Source organism: Achroia grisella, unplaced genomic scaffold, assembly GCF_030625045.1.
Source record: "Achroia grisella isolate CSIRO2021 unplaced genomic scaffold, CSIRO_AGI_Agris_v1 utg319, whole genome shotgun sequence".
Classification (NCBI taxonomy): Eukaryota; Metazoa; Arthropoda; class Insecta; order Lepidoptera; family Pyralidae; genus Achroia; species Achroia grisella.
Genome location: NW_026712795.1, coordinates 1,009,786 through 1,030,759, shown reverse-complemented (window position 1 = coordinate 1,030,759; position 20,974 = coordinate 1,009,786). Strand labels below are relative to the sequence as shown.

The window sequence follows — 20,974 nt, the reverse complement described above, 5'->3', positions numbered from 1 at the left end:
AGTACCCACTGTTTATCCATCTATGTAGTGTCGAATGTGTCAGGAAATGTCAAATAATTGTCTGGGGGTCGAGCACTATAGTTTCTTACTAATAATATAGGTTAAAGTATGAAATTGCCCTTCTATAGTAATACACTCGCGAACAAAAGTATGGAATTACTTAGTTGGAATTGAATCCGCGCGATCTTGAGTTTAAAGATGACAGTTTAACTTTCCAAATGGTACCATTTTTATTATTCTTAACTAGTTATTGAGTAGGTACTCAAGATCGCACGGAATCAATTTCAAGTAAGTGATTCCATACTTTTGCTCGCGAGTGTAGATACTTTAAATTGACATAACACTTTCATGGTGTGATGTTTTCGAATAAAACTTTTTTCACAGGATACATATGAGATTCTTCTTTTAAAAAATGTGCAACATTCAATTTTCGTCTTTCAGTTGCTTTTTATTTAGCTTAGATGTAAAAGATGGATACTTTGAGTAGCCGTGTCATTTATATTTATATGTTTATTTCAAGCTTCTAGATACAAATACGTACATTTTTTTTGTTCGTGAAGCAGAATTTACGTATGTGTACATCCAACTGCCAAATAAAAGATAATGCAAGAACAACGAGAAAGAATAAGTTAGTATTGCCCAAAAGTAACCTAACGTTATTTCAAAGAAATATATTTTAATGGCACATAAAATATTTAATGGACTACCTACAGATTTAATAGAATTCTCAGGACAACATTTTAAAAACAAATTAACTAAATGGCTGTTAGTACACTGTTTCTACTCTATATATGATTATTTCTATTATAAATACTATAAATAAAAATGTAATGTAATGTAATAATAAGAATAAGAATTGTAATAATGATAATAATAATAATTGTAAAATCATTGTATAATAATCATTAAATATTAAATTATAATATAATTGTTACAGCGTATGTAATTTTTAGGCTTAGTAATAAAAATTTGCATGCCTACTGCAAAAAGGCATATTACAGCGCTGCCTGCTGATATCATCACTGTGGCTGTGTTTACTTATATCTGTCTGTAATGCAAATAAACGACTTACTTACAAACCATATTAATTAAAATATATTGTGGTCGTTAGCTCACTCAGATACTAGATGGCGGTGTAGTCATTGAATTCTGCATTAGCGGGGCACGCTTGCGAACGTTTTCCGTTGACGGTAACACTCAATATCTAAAATTAATTTCATATATTTTATTTAGCCATGAACTCAGCCGGAGGCAAGATGCAAAGCCTCGAGGAGTTGGAGGCGCGGTTAAGACCTCAACACCCGTCTGCTCACCATCCAGGGCCTGACCATGACCTCTCTGCCTTCAAGCGACTCGTGAGTTATTTTTTTTATAACGCAATGTTTTTTTTTATTATTCATGGAACTAGTTTTGTAATATAGCACACACTTTTAAGAATAGTTATGCTTAGGTCTTATTATAACTTAGATCGAAATTACGACAGCTTGAGCTGAAGTTGGAGAACCTAGCGGTGCTTTCAGACTATTTATTGATGGGATTAGTTTTGCAATATAGTGCATACTAATAATAGGTATACTCAGGTTGTCTCATTATAACTTAGATCAACATTACGACAGCTTAAGTCAAAGTTGATGACCCTAGGGTCATCACATCACTAGTGATGCCCTCAGACTCACGTTGTATCAATTTGGTTATATATAGCATTATAATAGTTAAATTAACGCAATTTTTTAAAATCATTCGTTCATAGTTTGCTATTACTTTTTGCATAAGCAGTGGAAGTGTGGAATTACTTGAAAATTTAAATAATATCTATCTGAACACCAATAGTTTTCGGATAGATATTATAATTTTTATAAGGCTCTAGATATACATGCACAGGATGTACATGTATTATACATATAAATCTTCCTCTTGAATCACTATCTATTGCTAAAAACTGTATTAAAATCCGTTGCGTATTTATTTAATTGAGGCTACTTAATTTCAATATAATTTATGGCTTATAAACAATATTGAAATCAATATAAATTGTCTGTGTGGTCACGGCACTGACGACGGCAATCTGCCACGTTAGCCCCAATACAGTAGTCCTTCATGAAGGTCAGTATGTCGGTGGGGACCCGGTGACTCGACTCCACTTGCGTCACCCTCAATCTCAGTTTACTTTCGGTCCGTGTGTAGTGGACAATGCCCTGTTGGCTATAAGTTAGAGGGCGTAGTGAGGGTGTAGTGCTAGTGTGGTGTGACGTCACAGCTGGCGCAGGTCTCGGGCGGGCACGCCGTGCCGGCGGCGGAGCCCGCGCCGCGCCCGCCGCTCCACCACCACCCGCACCACCACCACCACCACCACCAACCGCACCCGCACCACCCGCAGCAGCAGCACGCCAGCCTGCTGCAGATGCTGAACAAGGCCGCCGACCACAAGCACCAGCAGCCGCAGATACCCTCGGAGCTCCTATACAAGCTCCTACAGGTTCAGGTATGTGCATATCCACATATGTCATTACTAGCTGTGCTAAATTTATAGCCTATATGTTGTTATTCTGATATATGAGCTATATTACTGTAAAGTTTCATAAAAATCCATTTCGTAGTTATTGCGTGAAGGAGTAACAAGCACTCATCCATACTCACAAACTTTTGCGATTATAATATTAATAAGATAGTAATTTGAAAATAATAAACAAAATTTCCACTTAGTATAGTATACATACATAGAAAGATCAACTCAAACAAACTTATGAATATTATTGCTAGTATGGTATCTACACCCATACTGCGACACATGTCTCTCTAAATAAGGCATTATCTAACAATATAGTTTAAATATAGTTTGGACCTCTGTACCAAATAATAGAAATAGAAATAATCTTTATTCAAATAACTCAAATACAAGCTCTTTTAAATAATCAAATTTTTGTATTCTACGAGTACCACTCATTCGGAACGCAGATTCATCAGAAGAAGAGCAAGAAACTTGTGTGTTCTTTTGAATAGATAATCTTTCAAGTTGTCGTTTAGAGGCAAAACACGTATCGCAATATGGGTGTAGATCTTAATTTGATATATGTATTTGATTTGTTGTAGCGTCAGCAACAACAACAACAACAACACCAGCAACAACAACCGCTCGATTTAGGTATGCACAGCGCGGACAGAGAATTGCTGCAGAGGCCTGAAGCTCAGGCAATCGTACATGGTGAGATTTGTTTCTTTTTAACTAACTTAAAAAACTGTTATTAACTGACTTTAGTTTAATTTTATTTTTTCTTACTTTTATTACATGCACATCTGTGACCCACACATCACTTCCTGTGTCACGCTGTTTTGGGTTGACTGGAAGAGATCTCATTTAGAGATAAGTCCTCCTTTGCAAATAAAATCTGTGACATATTTGTGACAATATTGAAAACCTTGTATTTGAAAGTACAATAAAGTAGAAGTAGAAGTACACTGAAGCAGGAGGTTTCAATCGGTTGTATTTTTAAATTTACTTAAAATAATTAATAATTGTACTTTATTTTTTACTTTACCTTCAAATACCGTTAGACTTTTTCTACGTGGACTAATTACGATTGCAGCGACAACATGGAACATATATGCGATAAATTTTGTTTGGCAGGTTTGAAAGCGGGAGAAATTACTGTGCAACATCTCATTCAGCAATTAAGTAACCCTGGGCTGCAGAGTCGGCATCGGGAACTTCTACAGACCATACTCAGGCTTTACCAGCAGAGACAGGTGATAATAATAGTTTTATATTTAGATAGAACTTTTATTTACCAAACTCGACCAGAGGTAGAGGTTACTTGGTGGAACAATATTAAGAAGCAGATGGACCAAGTATAATCTTACTACTCAGACAAAGAACAGAGTTCTTGGGCGAAAAAGTACAGGGAGACCCGACCCCAAATAAAATGAAATTTCTTTATTAATCTGCTCACAGAATAAAAATAAATATGTATACACACTAAGTACATACACTACTATGTATAAGTATATAAATATATAACAATGAGCAAGAGAGAGGCAACAATGGACAACCTTATCGCTGACAAGCGATTTCTTGAATTTGATCTTGAATTGATTTACTAAATTGTGTCCGTGTTGTTCAGATGGGCGGTTCTCCGCTGCCGGGTGGCGTGGCGGGCGTGGCGGGTGTGGGGAGCGTGGGCGGCGTGGCGGGCGTGACGGCGCCGCACCTGGTGCTGCCGCCGCACCACCAGCCGCTGCGACTCTCGCCGTTACCGCATCCAGGTATGATGAAATTAAATTTACTTATTTTATTTACACAATTACATACTCTCCGTGAGTATTTACAGTATAATATCTGTATGAATCTCGATGAGGTGCGTGGATGTAATAGTTAAAAACAATTATAAAACACCTAATTATAAATTAAATTGTTATAATCTCGATATAATCAGCGGTTAATCAAAATCAAAAGACAATCGTAACCTTGAGATCACAACGTTCTCTATTTGAAACTGATGAAATAAAATATTGAAGCGGTTTTGTTAATTATTTCTTTGGAGTTTCCAACACATACCAATGCACTCACCAAGGAATAGACATACGCAACTACTAGTATGATAATTAATGTCATAGAGATTAATGATAATTACCTACAGTATGAAACAATTAAAGTTACAAAAAACACTACATCACCCGTCAAAAGACTGCATTTTGATACCTGTAGAACTGTACGAAAATTCCTGGAAATAGATGAAAATGACATAAGATCTGTCATATAATTGAAAAGGCTCACAATAAGTACGCACCGACACTCACAATGAGTGTGTGTGTGTACACACACTCACTCGCGTTTAAGGTTCTACACCGGGGCAGGGCAAATTATCTATATTTATAATCACCAAGTTAAAAATAACTAAGCTCCTAAGTATATCCTTCAATTCTTATCCCTGATGGGCTTAGGTAGCGAACTTTGAAAAAAGGGAAAGCATAATAGATCTATGTGTGTCGTAGTGCTACAGGTCTTAACATGTGACTATAGTCAAAAAGCTTCAGTAAAAAATAAAATTACCAAGTACTGGGACATGAAATTTTTCACAAGTTAAAAAAGATACATAATAATAACTATAAAAAACGCTTAGATACACCGTGTGGTTTTAATTACCAAGGGGGGGCGGGGGGGTCGTTTGAATGTTATTCACACTATAAAAGGTTTTGTTTTAAGATTTTGTATAAAGCTACAGATGACTTTATACAAAATCTTGCTTTAGCCTAATGATTTGTTTATTTATAACGGACGCAGCTTTCTGTGTGTCACCCATAATGGCCACCAGCCCGAATACTTTGACAGTTCATCACCCAGGTAAAGTATTTCAATAATCTTGATTTTAATTTAAATAAAATACGTCCATAAACTCTATTTGTATAAAATACTCTTTGTGGATGTGATAATGATTACTATAAGGCAATTTATAGTTAATACTACGAATTAGGGATATTGCTAAAGCAAAATTGTGGTTAATGATATTGCTATATATCATTAACCACAATATGTATATATAAGTTTCATCAAAATCCGTTCAGTAGTTCTTGCGTGAAAGAGTAACGAACATCCATACTCACAAACTTTCGTGTTTGTAATATTATTAAGATTAAGATACGATATATTTGCTAATAATGTACACTTTGTTATAACCAGGCGTGCCGCCACGTATACCATCACCTCGCGAACTGGTCGCCCACACGCAGTCCATAATGCAAGGCGCCCTCATAAAGAAGAAGCTAGAAGAACAGAAGGAGAACTTCCGTCGCCGGCATGAGATGCAACAACAGCCGAAACAGTCTACACCCATCTCTTTTACACCCACCTCGGTGAGAAATTTTACTAATATTCCGTTTCAAATAGAAATAATCTTTATTCTTTTTATTTCTAAACTTAATATAAGCACTTTTGAATAGTCAAGTTTTTTTTTATTCTACCGCTTATTCGGAATGCAGATTCATCACAAGAAGAATAAGCAAGAAACTTGTTTGATTATATTATACTAGCTAACCGCCATTGTACATGTATTTTACATGTAAACCTTCCTCTGTATAACTCTATCTATTGCTAACACATTATAGTATTTTCTCTAACATAGTTTATGTTAGGGAAAATACTATAATGTGGAAGCGTCTGGCTCGTATATGTATGCCCCTGATCGGGTTTCCTGGGCTCCTTAACACGGGCCAGCGTCCAGGTGATATTTTCTCTAGATTTCACACACTGTTACACTTAGTTTATAATTAATTTTTATTATAATTAGGAAACGTACTCGCGCTAGCCATGGCGGTCTGTACTGACATCGTACTAATATAATAATCTGTGCATACGAAGATCGAAGGGACCAGATGGTGGAAACGACTTTATTTTATACTATATAAATATATCGCCTCAATTACTCAACACATTACAACATGCATTAACGACCTCAGTAGTGTACTGGTTTAACACGACGCCTTATAGTGTTCGATTGATGGTCGCCGGTTCGATTCCTCGTACGGTGAAAACATTTGTTTACATGAGTACGATTGTTTGAATTGGTGTGGGTGTTTTCTATTTATATTATGTATTTATTTACAAAAGGTATTTGGTGCGGCGGTGGCTATGATCTAGCCTTCTTCGATGGACTATATTGTTGTATAGGAAACTGGCTGGTCAAATATGAATGACTTACCCTTACTTCAATGTGCTTGTTCTTCAGTGGGCCCACACGGTTACGGGAATCTCAGGAATTCACTCAGGTTGATTACAACTATTAAGACATGCGTGCGATATGAGTGCGACGTGCGCGCGCGGCAAAAGCTATGACATCACTGATTATTGAATTAGCCGGGAGGGGTGTCAATGCACAAGACAAACCAGGTACGCATCGCGTTTGGCGTAACCATGCCCCCCGCCTTGACATAATGTCAAAGTAAAATTAACAAAAAAATAAAGGAACTACATAATTGAACCTTATTGCGAATGCGACAAATACAAAAAACAAGAAAGAAAAAATACAAAAAATATCAAATGCGGAATTTACTAAATAAGAAAAATGCAAAGGATTTTAACTTAACTTATTAACCTATTATAAATGCGTACTACCTATCTTATAGAATACATATTATTGCAAAGGCAATGGACATAATTTTACCACTGGCCTTTGAAAAATACCAGCCTTTGTTTTGACTGAGGCAACGCGAATAATGCCATCCTTACCCTTATAAACTCGTGTTATAAGACCAAGAGGCCAATGTAATGGAGTTAAATTCTCCTGCATAACAACTACTATCGTGCCTTCCTGGATAGGAAAGGCCGGCGTGTTCCATTTGCGTCTCAATTGCAACGTATGCAAATATTCACGATGCCACCTCTTCCAAAACGATTGAACGAGTTGGTCTAAAAGCTCGTGTCGTTTCAAAAGATGAGGAATAGCGTCACTTACGTCATGTGCTGGGAAGTGTTTTAGCGGTATAGTGTTAAGAAAATGAGCAGGTGTCAATGCTTCCAGGTCCGACGGATCTGAACTTAAGACGGTCAATGGGCGAGAGTTTAATAGCGATTCTATTTGTGTAAGAACAGTCGTAAGTTCTTCAAAGGTTAAAATTTGTAGCCCAATGACTTTACTTAGATGGCTTTTGACACATTTTATATTACTTTCCCAGCATCCTCCAAAATGCGGTGCGTTAGGAGGGATAAGGATCCATTTAATTCCATTGTTAGCTAATTCCTTATCCCAAACAGATCTACATTCTTGCGATAAAAACAAATAAAGTTCACGTAGGTAGGATCGTGCCCCTATAAAATTAGTACCATGATCCGTATACATGCATTGAATAGGACCGCGGCGAGCGAGAAAACGTTTTAACGCGGCGAGAAAACAAACTGTACTCAATTCACTTGCGAGCTCAATATGAACAGCCCGAGTGGTTAAGCACGTGAATAAGCAAACGTATGCTTTGCGAGTGGTTATACCACGACCGCGATAAGGGGTTACAAAAAACGGACCTGCGAAATCACAGCCACAATGGACAAAGGCTTTAGGAACTTCCTTCATATAGTGCAGGCAGATCACCCATCGGTGGGAATGTAGGACGCGGTTTATTGCGGAAACAAATATTACAATTAGCTACGATCGTGCGAATCATACGTCGAGCTGCGAGAATCCAATATTTAGTACGTAGTATTGACATTAACAATTCTGGGCCTGTATGCAGGTTTTTACGATGAAAGTGTGTTACAATTAATTGAACTATATGATCTCTGCCCGGAAGTAATATAGGGTGTTTATAATCGAAATCTTCATCAGAATGAGTCAGACGACCACCAACTCTTAAGAGATTGTCTGATAAAAATGGATTTAATTTAATTATTGATGCGGTACAAGGTTTGTTATTATTTAACTTGCTAATATCGTTTTTAAAATGAAACCCCTGCACAGCGCGAATAATTATACGTTCGGCGAAATCCAAATCGGAACTGGATATGACGCCGCGTGGAAGAATGTTAGCGAACTTATAAATATAACAAATTACACGAAGTAATTTCATCCATGACGAAAATTTGCGAGCGAGCGAATATAAATAAGGTTCCATAGAATCTTCAATGGTAACCAGTGCGATAGGTTTTAATTCTGGAATGTCCGATGAATCCGCAGCAAGAAATGGCTTAATTGGCCATTGTCCCTTTGGTTTACAAATCCATGGTGGACCATTTAACCAAAGGGGGTGCGTTGCGAGTTGAGCAGGACTCAGTCCCCGAGACAGGCAGTCACTGGGATTGTCCGTGCCCTTAATGTGATAAAAATGCGTTGGTTCCATGTTTTCATGAATTTGCGATACTCGATTCGCAACAAACGTATGCCATTTGTGTGGCGACGAGTGTATCAATTTAATGCGACCGTAGAATCCGAAAATGCGAATACCGATTCTATGGGGTATCTTGGCGAATAAACTTGATAAATAATTTTGATTAATTTAGAAAGAATTACAGCGGCACACAATTCCAATCGTGCCAAAGCAATTACCTTTAATGGTGCTACCTTTGACTTGGCACATAAAAGTGTAATATTTGAAGTACCATCTGGCAGTTCAATATACGCGTATACACAAGCACCATATGCGCGTTCGGATGCATCAGCAAATCCGAGAATGTTTAATTTGCAATTATCAATAACACCTATATGACGAATAAATTTAATGTTAGAAATGAGTGGTAATTCAGATTGGAATTGATTCCACGTGCGAACAATTTTTTGCGGGGGCGTTTCGTCCCAATCGAGTTTAAAATCCAAAGTTGTTTAATTAAAAGCTTTGCATATAATATTATAGGCGCGACTAAACCTAAAACATCGAAAAGTCGTGCGACTGATGATAAAATATTGCGTTTGGTGCATGGACGATTAATGGGAGTAACTTTAAATGCGAAAACATCATCTGATGGAAACCAACATAAACCTAAAATTTTAAGCGTTTCATCCTTATCGAATTCCAGATTTTGCGAAAAACGATTACTTTCTGGAATGTGCTCTAAGACCTTTTTACAATTGCTAGTCCATTTTGCCAGTTCAAATCCACCAGTCAAAAATAAAGCGGTGAGCTCTGATGCTGCCTGCGAGGGATCTTTACTATTCTTAACTGAACTAACAACATCATCAACATATATGTCTCTCTTTACAATTTCATGCGCGATTGGAAATTTATTTCCTTCATCGGAAGCTAACTGAGCTACAGTACGTAATGCTAAGTACGGGCTGCAACGTAAGCCAAATGCAACTTTATTAAATTCAAAGACTTGGAGCGGTTTATTAGGACTAAATCTATATACAATACGTTGAAAACAACGATCTTGCGGGCGAACTTTTATTCGTAAATACATTTGTCGCACATCAGCTGAGATGGCGACTGCGAACAATCTCATATTCAAGAGAATAATAAATAAATCCTGTTGTAAGGAAGGACCTGTATGTAGAATATCATTAAGCGAAAATCCAGTACTAGACTTCGCGCTTGCGTCTAGTACCGGCCTTATTTTCGTGGACACTTTGTCCTCACGTAAGACTGCGTGATGCGGTATAAAATAACTAGGGCTGTTATTTTCAATTACGTCTACGGGAGAAATATATTGTTTTTCTATATATTCGTGAATTACCTCATCATAAAGGTATTTCAGTTGCGGTTGCGATGCGAATTTACGTTCCAAATGATAAAATCTGCGTTTAGCGATATCGAAAGAGTTCCCTAAAGACTTAGAACTATACTTAAATGGTAAAGCGACTTCGTAGTGACCTGATTCGTTACGAGTGGTCGTTGTGGTATAAAAATCTTCACAGTATTTATCGTCTATACTTGTTATTGGTTTGCGATCTACTTCTTCAATCTCCCAAAATTTGCGAATATAATACTGAAACCTCGCACGAAGTGGTGGAACAGAACGAGAATGAAGAAGACGTAGAAGTTAAGGTGGGAGCTTCACCTAAAATAAGATAACCGAGAACAGTCTCCAACGCGTTTGGAGTACCAGGTGAATTTATAATTTTACCTCCAGACAAAAGGGTCGCGAATAGATTGACACCAATCAAAAGGTCAATTTCTGATGGTGTTCCCCACGTATCATCTGCGAGCGGAATATTAGTTAAGTAACTGAGCGCGCCAACATCAATTTGACATGTTGGTAAGTTACCTGTTATTTTATTCAAAACTAAAGCGCGAATATTATAATATTGCTCATGATTAAATCTCGATCGGAAAGAGAGATCAACTGCACCCTTAACTGGTTCAGTGGCGCCACCTATACCCTTAACGGTGGTATGTGCGTCCGGCTGCATGGTTAAACCCAATTTTAAACAACACTTAGAAGTAATATAATGCTTTTGTGACCCGGGGTCCAATAAGCAGCGAATGACAACATCACTCCCATTACGAGCAGTAGCAAATACCTTGGCAGTAGCAAGTACTTCAGTCACATACGGCTGCTCATGAATGGACGATGAAAGCGTGCATAACGACTCCTTGTCTCCACCAGTGGTGGTTCCAATAGGAACGGGAGTTGGTTCTAATCGTGTCTGTTGTGTGGGTTGTGTGTGCGCAAGCGGAGGCAATTGCGACGAAGAAGATGGTGGTAATTGGCGACCGTGCGTAGAAGATGTCTGTGCGTTTTTCGTACCCTAGATACTTGCGTAGGTGCGGAATTATTATTTTTAAAACAAAGCAACGTATGATGTCTCGGATTGTTACAATTTCGACAGGCGGAAGTTGATTGACAACTGAAAGAGTTATGTTGACTACTTAGACATCTAGTACACATACGGTTAGTTTTAATATAATTAAATCGATCATTAATTGTGAAAGTTGAAAATTGTTTACATTTATATAATTGAGAATGTGAATCACCTTTACATAAGGAACAATAAATGCGTTGCGTAGGATTAGTACCTAAAAATGTACGTGGCGATCGAGCGATCGATCGTTGATGCGTGTGCACGACCACTGGCGGACGCGGCGGCGGGACCGTCCAACTTGGTAGCGGCAGCGGCGCCGGCGGTGCGGTTACACGTGCGTTGTAATATTTTTACGTGTTGACGTATAAATTTTATAAAATTTTCAAACTGCGGTATGTCATCTTCTCCTCTAATTGATGACTCATACGACTGCGCGGTAGCCTGATCTAATGCCTTTAATCCCATATAAATAAATATAAAATCATCCAGCCTTTCAATTTTAAGTTGCTTTAATGCTGCGATAGTCGACGAGAAAGTATCAATAAATTTTTCTAAGTTTATTGCCGAAGGACCGTTAATTGATTTTAAAGAAAATAATTTATCTAAATATGACGTTGCAAGAGAGCGTTTATCTTGATACTTGTCGATTAAAGCTTGCCACAATATAGGATAATTTTCGGCTGCTGGTACTAAGCCAGCACACAGATTTCTAGCCTTTCCTGACAGGTGACTCATAAGATAATGAAAACGTTCTGAGTCCGAAAAGGATTCATTGTCATGAATAACCTGTTTGAATGTTTCGTAAAAGAAAGGAAATTCTAAAATATCACCTGAGAAGACTGGTAACACAATTTGGGGGATCCTTACTGATCCCTGTTTGTTGTCTGGTAAAGCAGACTGACAAGCGGGAGCTGGAGTTCGCGAAGATTGAGGTTGTAACGAGACCGCCATCATCTTTATAGAATAAAACATTTCGTCAAAAGCGGTGAGAGATTGATAATTAACTACATAATCAGGGTTTAGTTCCAAATTAAGGAGAATAATTTCATCGACAATTTTAACATACTCGGTGCGCATTTGATCGATCAGGCTAACTTTTGCAATAAAAACATTACGATGTTTCTCCATTTTAGTTTTCAAAGATAATTCATAAATAGACTGAAGTTGCGAAAAATATTGTGCACGTTTTGCTTCATACATTTTTAATTTTGCGTTTGTGTTAGCCATTATTATTATTTATATATATACTTCTTAAAAAATAACAAAGGAAAACCAATAAATGCGATATATAAAACTATGTGCGGTAATAACGTACAACTATACCTGTACTACCGTAAAAGGGCGAGCGATAAATATAATAATAGAATAATAAAGTATAATAGGTATTTAATGTACTAAATACCTACAAGAAAGACAGAAGTACTTGTAGCGAAAATAAAGTACACAAATGCGAGAAATGATGCGCGATATAAACTAGCATACATAAAAAATATATGCTTACTATGCTATAAAACTACTAATTAATAATGCGAAAAATAGGTACAACTATTATCTATATATACCTATATGCGAGAAAAATAAAATAATGCATAAAAGCAATATTTTAAATATGCGGTGCGAGAAGTAAATCACAATAACGTTTTAAACACTAAAGCGCGTGACAAATAAATTTATATATACCTACTCATAAGCGGTAGTATGTAGGTACATAAGTGCGACAATACGGAATGTAGGTATCGACCATACATCTACAAAAAAAATATGCGAGCGAAACATAAACTATACATAAAGCGAAATCGAAGTGAGTGATGTCATAGAAAATCAGATAATATATCTATAATTATAACTAAAAGATATAAAATAACTATGTTCACAACTATTATTTTACGCGGGAGTAGTCTAAAGCGTTGTTGTTAGTCACTGTGTCGATACACCACGTATAACTTAATCATAGGTACGTAGGGCACGATCTTTAACCGACATGTATTGTATAAAACAGCTATGCGAACTAAATACCCAAACAATTTACAATAACCAGCGTATTATACGGCGAGTACTGCAAGGAAATAAAATATCTATTACGAACAGAAATAAAATCGCTGCTTATCAATAATTATTCAGATTAAATAGTGTGCTTTCCCTGCTCACTTTCTTGTGTAAAGACTACGGTAACCAACACTAACAATCTTAACATTCAAACACTACAATCATCATACATAATATTCGACAGGTAATATTGTTTCGTCAAATAGTATAACGACAACTATAATATTTCTAGAAGCTTCGATCGATCGAACAATATCGATATAATGCGGGTGAATGTGAAATTAAATGAACGAAACAACGCAAACAGATATAAAGCGAAATTGAAGAATTGACTGCGAGTTATGAACAATTCATAAGCGACATAAATATAAACTTATTTATTAACGAAAATACCAATGTATCGTTATATTTGTGCAACCGTGGTATGCAATTTGAATAGATCCTATTACATGCGCAATAAGGTTCAATATTACATGCGAGTCATTCACTCGACTTTCACAATAGGAAAAAATTAAAACAAATTTTAAATAAATAAATTGCGATTCCTATTGTGATCCGGCGACGGAAGGCCAATAAATGGTGCGGCGGTGGCTATGATCTAGCCTTCTTCGATGGACTATATTGTTGTATAGGAAACTGGCTGGTCAAATATGAATGACTTACCCTTACTTCAATGTGCTTGTTCTTCAGTGGGCCCACACGGTTACGGGAATCTCAGGAATTCACTCAGGTTGATTACAACTATTAAGACATGCGTGCGATATGAGTGCGACGTGCGCTCGCGGCGAAAGCTATGACATCACTGATTATTGAATTAGCCGGGAGGGGTGTCAATGCACAAGACAAACCAGGTACGCATCGCGTTTGGCGTAACCAGTATTTATACTAGTTGTCTAGTACTCATAACACAAGCTCTGCTTACCGTGGGACTAGATGGCGCTGTGTTAATTGTCTAGGGTTATTTGTCTAATGGAATATTATTAATTTTAGGTTCTACGTAAAATGACAGCGGAGAAGGAATCAGAAGCGCCCAGTCCAAAGCAGCAACAGTGGGGGCAGCCCTTGAAGATGCCACAAGGAAGGCCCATAGTCAAAGTTAGTATTTTTTTAATCGGGCTGTGCTTCAGTCGTAATGTGGATACTAGTGAAATTAGTGATCAGAGACATGACGTCTTAGTTCTCTGAAATGGGAACGCATGAGTGCTATCACAGGTATCACATACTGTTCGTATACCTATATGGCGACTATTACCACTTACCATCAGTCGGCCGTTAGCTAGTTTGACCGACAGCCATAGCAGAGTCCCAAAAGCCCAAATGGCATGTCAGGTCAATCGCGATTGCCAATATTTTTCCTGGATGTATTGAGAAGCAACAGTGAGGATATTGGTTAATCCATCTACGTAAAAGTAGTGAGGATATGTTTTGTTTCGTATCCACGGCCTCGGTGGTATAGCGGTTCAGCACACCGCCTTACTTCCGATGGTCGCGGGTTCGATTCCTTGCATGGCACAAATATTTATATTCATGAGTATGATTGTTTGTATCGTTCTAGGAGTTTCCTATGTATAATATGTATGTATTTACGAAAAATATATATTAATGTGTTTGTATAAATTATCTAGTACACAAGATTTATGTAGCTTAAATCGGGCCTAGAGGGCGCTGTGTGAATTGTCTTGAGATTATTATATTACTAGCTGAGGCCGTACTTTCACCCGCGTTAAATTTCTATATATAAATTTCAGTAAAAAATATAACCTATGTATTATTCTGATGAATAAGCTATCTTATTGTAAAATTTCAACAAAATCCGTTCACTAGTTTTTTCGTGAAAGAGTAATAAACACCCATACTTACAAACTTTCGCGTTTATAATATTATTAAGATTTTTATTATATGTTATAGGGCAATCAAAGTGGGGCGCCTCCAAACATGGCCTACGCACCCGACTACCAGCAGCAATATCTCACGCAGCAACAGGTTAGTACTTCGCCAATCTATATTAAATGCAATAATCATCAGTCCACTGCTGGGCATAGGCTTCTCCCAAGGCACGGTCATCAGCTCTTCTTGTCCATGTGCTGATATAGGTGAGACTGAGGTAACAACGTAGACGACTTTTAGGGTTTACCTCTGATTGTAATCTATTGTTAATAAATAAAGCAGTCTGGGTTGTTACGACATCTGTTATCTATCTATTATCTATACATATAAATAAAATTGGGGTGTCTGTTTGTAATATTAAATATAATAATAATAGATAAGGTGTAAATGTATATTATTATATACTAGCGACCAGTCCAGGCTCCGCACGAATGCATTAAAAATCGTTGAAATTCTCTACTTGTTCTATACCGCAACAAGCATGTATATATATAAACCTTCTTGAATCATAGATGCCAATATCTATTGCAGAAAACTGCATTAAAATCTGTTGCATAATTTAAAATATATAAGCGAACAGACTGGGGCGACTTTGTTTCATACTATATAAAGATATAATAGACTCGAACATATGTACTTATTTTTGAGCAACAGAATATTCGCAGGCACTCTGTAGCTTCTGCTGAGTTAGACTTCTCATATAAAGCTACCCGTATTTCTATTTTTATAATTTTCAGTAAGATAAGATATTAAGAAAAATATTTTTATGTTGCAGCAAATGGTGGGTGGGGTGCGCCCTTTCCCAGCACATTCGCAGCAGAGACAACAGGTTAGTTATAGCTAGCTACAGGGGCGGATCTATTCTAAGGGCTTTTTGGACTGCAACTACAAAGGGTCTCCAATCTCCATTCAAACTATATTTAGAGTATAAAAAAATATCTACAATGTTAAAAAACCTATCATTAGGTTGGCAACCCTGAGATCAATCAACCCAGGCAAGTGCGCGTCTATCGAAAGGAACGGGGAAGCTGGTCGTTTTATTTTTTTTAGTTAGTAATATAATTAGATAGGCCCCTAAGCAGATTTAGCTCAGGGCCCGACAAATTCACAATCTGCCCCTGGCTAGCTGTATGTTGGGGCACCAGGTTTGCCAACCTCAAATAATTAGCATGTTAGGAAATTTTTGGAAATCTGGTGTAATCTTATTTAGGCGCCATTTGGCACTCTCGTGCAATGTCGTATTTAATACTTGTATGGTTATAATATTAGTATCATTTTGAATTGACCCTTTTTCCTTTCACCCAATTTTGACTGATTTCAAAAGGTGGTTCTCGATATAACAATTGTTTTGTGTTTCTGAGAACTTAGGAAGATGAACCAGTTTGATGATTCTTTTCTTATTTATAAGATGATGTTTCTCATATGGTACCATATATATTCGATGATGATCTAACTGCGATTTGATTTGACCTGTCACAGCCCTATTTAAAAAATGCAAAAACCGAGCAATATGTTGTGTCAAATTTGTCTCCGGGATTAAAAAACTAACTATAGATTTGATAACAGCACAGACACAAACCTCGATTTTCTGATTTGACAATTTAGAATATTGACATTGACGTTTTGTTATCAGTAGTATAATATACTGATAGTTTACGTAATTTATTTATTTATTTATTCTTTTGCACACAAAAATGTATACATGGCGGACTTAATGCCTGATGGCATGACTTAATACGTAATGTTGTTTTATTGATTAAATATATTATTAATGCATAATGTACAGAGTTCTTACTTCACGTATTAATATTGTGATGTACCCTAACTCCTGTATGTATGTACATTTGTATATTTGTTTTGTCCACAGTATAATAATGTGAACAATATGCGCGGTGTGGCCGGCGGCGCCACATTGCAACAACTCCTCGTGCAATCACACCAACGGACGCTCAGTGGTCAGTATTTAGTATATAGTAATGAGTATGAGGTCAGGTCAGTTAGGCCCTTTTTTTTTTTTTTAAGATAGGATTAGTTCCCCGCCAGCGTAAACTGTTAGCGCAGGCGGGTGCAACATTCCATTATCATAAAAAAAAAATAGGATTAGTTACTCCACATTATTAACAATCTCCTTCCCCTCACTACTGCCTGTATTTGACTGCCATATCTCGTCCGTTAGCATGCTAAATTTAGGAGAAGTAACTGAGACAGCGATGCCTACCTGTAAGTTGGTATAATTATTCTATTGTAAAGATCAGATTTAATCCATGTTTAGTTTGTTTTTGTTGGATAAATGCAATAATTTTTAACCGATTTTTTAAATTATTTCACCTATATTAAGATAACAACGTGGAACAAAGCTGTATTCCACACGCTGTGACATCTAGTAAACTATGAAACTATTTCCATAGAAATGGCAGGCGGTGCAGGTTCGGGCGGCGGTGATAACCAGCTAGCGCGGTGGTTTTCTCCAGAATTGCTAGCGCGTGCCTCCGCGGGCAAACTGCCCTCTGTCCACGTGCCCAACGCACTCTCCCTCGAAGACTTGGAGCGGCATCACCACTCACCAGCGCCCCCTGTCCGCAACTGAACCGAACTGCGCCAACGGTATTGACAGCCCTCGTCCGTTCAGCAACAACCCTGTTCGACCGCACTCGATGACTTCGAAATTGAATGTGTTAGCAAATTATAGCCAATTAATATTGTTACCATCGAATATTGTTCGTTTTATCAACGGTAAATATTGTAAATTCATTCGATATTTAAAAGGCAGATTTTTCTTACTTGTCGTGTTCAATAATGATAAAATTAAAAGTAATAATCTAAAATGGTATAAAAAGCATTTATCCTAGCAAATTGTATAGTAATCAGATGTTTTATAATAAAAAGATTTTAATAAAGACAAGTAAAGAAAAGTAGACTTGCCATTCAACACAGAATATGAGATATGGCGCAAATAGCATTGGTCGTTTTGAAATGTTGATAAACTAATATAAAAATAAGAATGTCGCTGTGCCAGTCATTCTTATTTTTATGTCATGTATTCAACGAGTACAGAGTTGAATCTGATATTATTCAACTTAACAAATTCTAGTAAATATTTTGGATTGTGAAATTTAAAAGGAATTTGTCGTTCCATTTAAAGATTTCTTATTATATTGTGTTTTAATACAAATACATATTCGATAAAAAAGACTAAATGGTATTCTATGTAAAAACAATCAATTGGATTGATGTTTGTCACCATTACAAACATTGAAGCAATATAACAATATACCTCGTTAAAAATATTGTCGGAAATATTCTGTTTATAGTTGGTATATGCATTCGATCAAGAAACTAGTTTTAAAAAAATAGATTTTCCTAAATCAGTTGTAAATTCATATTATTGGACTGAGCTGAAATTGATATTGATGAATTTTATTTATTTTTATTGTATATTATGAGTTTTTGATCATACATCAATTTCAACAAAGATTCCTCTCTGCTTGCAAATAATTATGTTGTATCGATATTGGTACATCATGAATAAATAGGAACAACTTTTAAAATACTCGATAAATCAAATTAACACGATTGTATCAACAATGTGAATTGCATTTAATTCGGGATTTGGAAACTATTTTGGACTATAAGGTAGAAGCTGATGGTAGGGATGCAGTTTTTGGTGTATTACTTTTTATATATATACTAGTTTTTAGATTTGGCAACACGTAATAGTTACAATTTAGTTATAATTTTCCCGCCCTCTGTCAGCTCCCTTCTATACATCCAGTGCGTGTATGATTGTGAGAAATGAATGAAATTGTATTGTAATGTATTCGCGAAGTATTTATGAACTACATTCTCAGCCATGGTCATAAACAAGATGTGCGGACGCATGGGATGCATGTATAAACCGTCGAAATTAAACTCACAACGAGCCCGCCTAGTTTGTCTTGCGTCCGGTACATCTGAAAATGATGGGTTGATATTACGCAGAGCGTCTCTAATTGTGCATGTGGGAGTGTCAAAGAAGGATGAGTGTCATGAATGTTTGTCTATGGTTGTGTTTGTAAACAGTTTTGTTACTAAGTCATTTTCGTGAGGAGTAAATATTTACGTTGGAAGAGTAAATAAAGAGATATTTGTCATTTTTCATGTCTATACACTTATTGTTAGGTAGTAGACATTTTAGTGTGACCTTTTCAGTTTTTTTTTTTCACAATAACAAACTTTTTTTTGTATGACGATTTTGGAATTAGCACAAGTGTCCGATATTACCCATTTGTGTTATAAATTCCTAAATATATTTTTTTATAGGATTTTACTATATGCTCCACTGCGAAACTCGAACTCGTAACTAGGGCGCGACCGATCACCCGAGACATGAGCATTCGATTGTCAATTAGTTTTTGTGCGAACCAACATGGGACAACAGTGCATAGAGTTGTAACCGTCCAAAAAACGCTGCTATCTCAGCTCAAGGAAACCAAGCAATATAAGTATACAGCCTATGCCATTCGTTTGAACATACAATATACCACCTTAAAGCGACAGGAACAAGGATTGTTATTCAGTGCATGTTTGAAAGTTTTGTGCGTAAGTGAGGGTAATCATGGATATGTAAGTGCGCGGGCGCATTAGATGTGTCCGACCGTTTCGATTAATTTATATCGACTAGAGGCGGTGGCGAAATTTTTGTTTGTCTGGATTGTGGTAGCTCGGCCCGGTCCGGGCCGGGCCGGGCCGGGCCGGCGCTTACGTAACACGACAAGAGAATGTCTCCTGTAAGCTTTAAATTATTGAATAAAGAAAATTTCAAAGTTGAACTATGTTTTATTTTATTACCATTATATATGTATTATTATTATGATATAGGCTTGTGCAGGCGATGTCGGTTGCGAAGGACAATTATTAAGGGTTATATTAGTTTATTCTTTTCAGTTAGAACTACAAACGATTTCATATTTATTTCCTTATGGATAATAATGGAATGGTGCAACCGCCTGCTCTATCGGTTCACCAGAGAGTGTCATTGCTAAGTGACCTGACTCAGGTCACTTAGCGTCAAAATGAGAATCTCCTCCATTGTAATCTTAAAATGAAGACCACTGAAATGACAAATATGATTTGGGTTTAAAGGTCTTTACCGAGTCATAAATCTATTTATAAAATACTAATACGATACGATAGTCTCCTGACATAATGGATTCAAATGTACCGAGCTGACGTCCAGTACGTCAACAGTTGGCAATGCCTCTAAGGTAGCCATTGGGGACAATCGTGAAGACATTATTAGTAATACTGCTTCCACCTTAAGCACAATAAGATTTTCTGCGTTTCGCCTGACCTAACGTTATACTTGTGGGGTCGTTCCAGTATTACGTAAGATTTATTACAATTATTTACCCCCCATCCCCCTTGTGACTAAGCAAGGTAAAAAAGTAAGTAAAACTCATCCCCACCCCCCCCCATGTTTTCATATATTTTTTTAAAAAGTAAATTACTGATGGCGTAATCATTATCTAGACTCCCCTACCCTTCATATCATCCAAAATAAGCAAAGACCCTTCCGGACCCATACTGCTTCTGTAATACTTGAACAGCCCCTGTACAACAGCAGTGGATATGTATAAGATATGTATGAAGACAATTCACTTCCCCCTGGAAAGCGTCGTGGCAAATTCGCCGCGATTCTGGTGATCGTGATGCGGGTCTTGTTGTTCCGACTTCATACTCCATTGGTATACTCATTAGCGTTCTATATTGATTAAAAAATACACATAATATTGTTATTTTCAACAATTTGTCAGATTTCTAAAATGACAACTGTTTAAAACTTT

General features: G+C 36.9%; 1 protein-coding gene across 1 annotated transcript in view; it reads left to right on the top strand.

The window, feature by feature from the left end:
* LOC131843559 (eukaryotic translation initiation factor 4E transporter-like) overlaps positions 1 to 18,088 on the top strand; it is a 36,077-nt gene extending 17,989 nt beyond the window's left edge. Inside the window, exons 14-24 of the mRNA XM_059192232.1 lie at positions 1,234 to 1,355; positions 2,258 to 2,482; positions 3,091 to 3,202; positions 3,626 to 3,744; positions 4,119 to 4,260; positions 5,675 to 5,847; positions 14,256 to 14,360; positions 15,174 to 15,248; positions 15,928 to 15,985; positions 17,012 to 17,107; positions 17,561 to 18,088. Coding sequence (XP_059048215.1) covers positions 1,234 to 1,355; positions 2,258 to 2,482; positions 3,091 to 3,202; positions 3,626 to 3,744; positions 4,119 to 4,260; positions 5,675 to 5,847; positions 14,256 to 14,360; positions 15,174 to 15,248; positions 15,928 to 15,985; positions 17,012 to 17,107; positions 17,561 to 17,739 — 1,406 coding nt within the window. The 3' untranslated portion in view covers positions 17,740 to 18,088. The remainder of the gene's footprint in view (positions 1 to 1,233; positions 1,356 to 2,257; positions 2,483 to 3,090; positions 3,203 to 3,625; positions 3,745 to 4,118; positions 4,261 to 5,674; positions 5,848 to 14,255; positions 14,361 to 15,173; positions 15,249 to 15,927; positions 15,986 to 17,011; positions 17,108 to 17,560) is intronic.
* Positions 18,089 to 20,974: the final 2,886 nt, after the last annotated feature.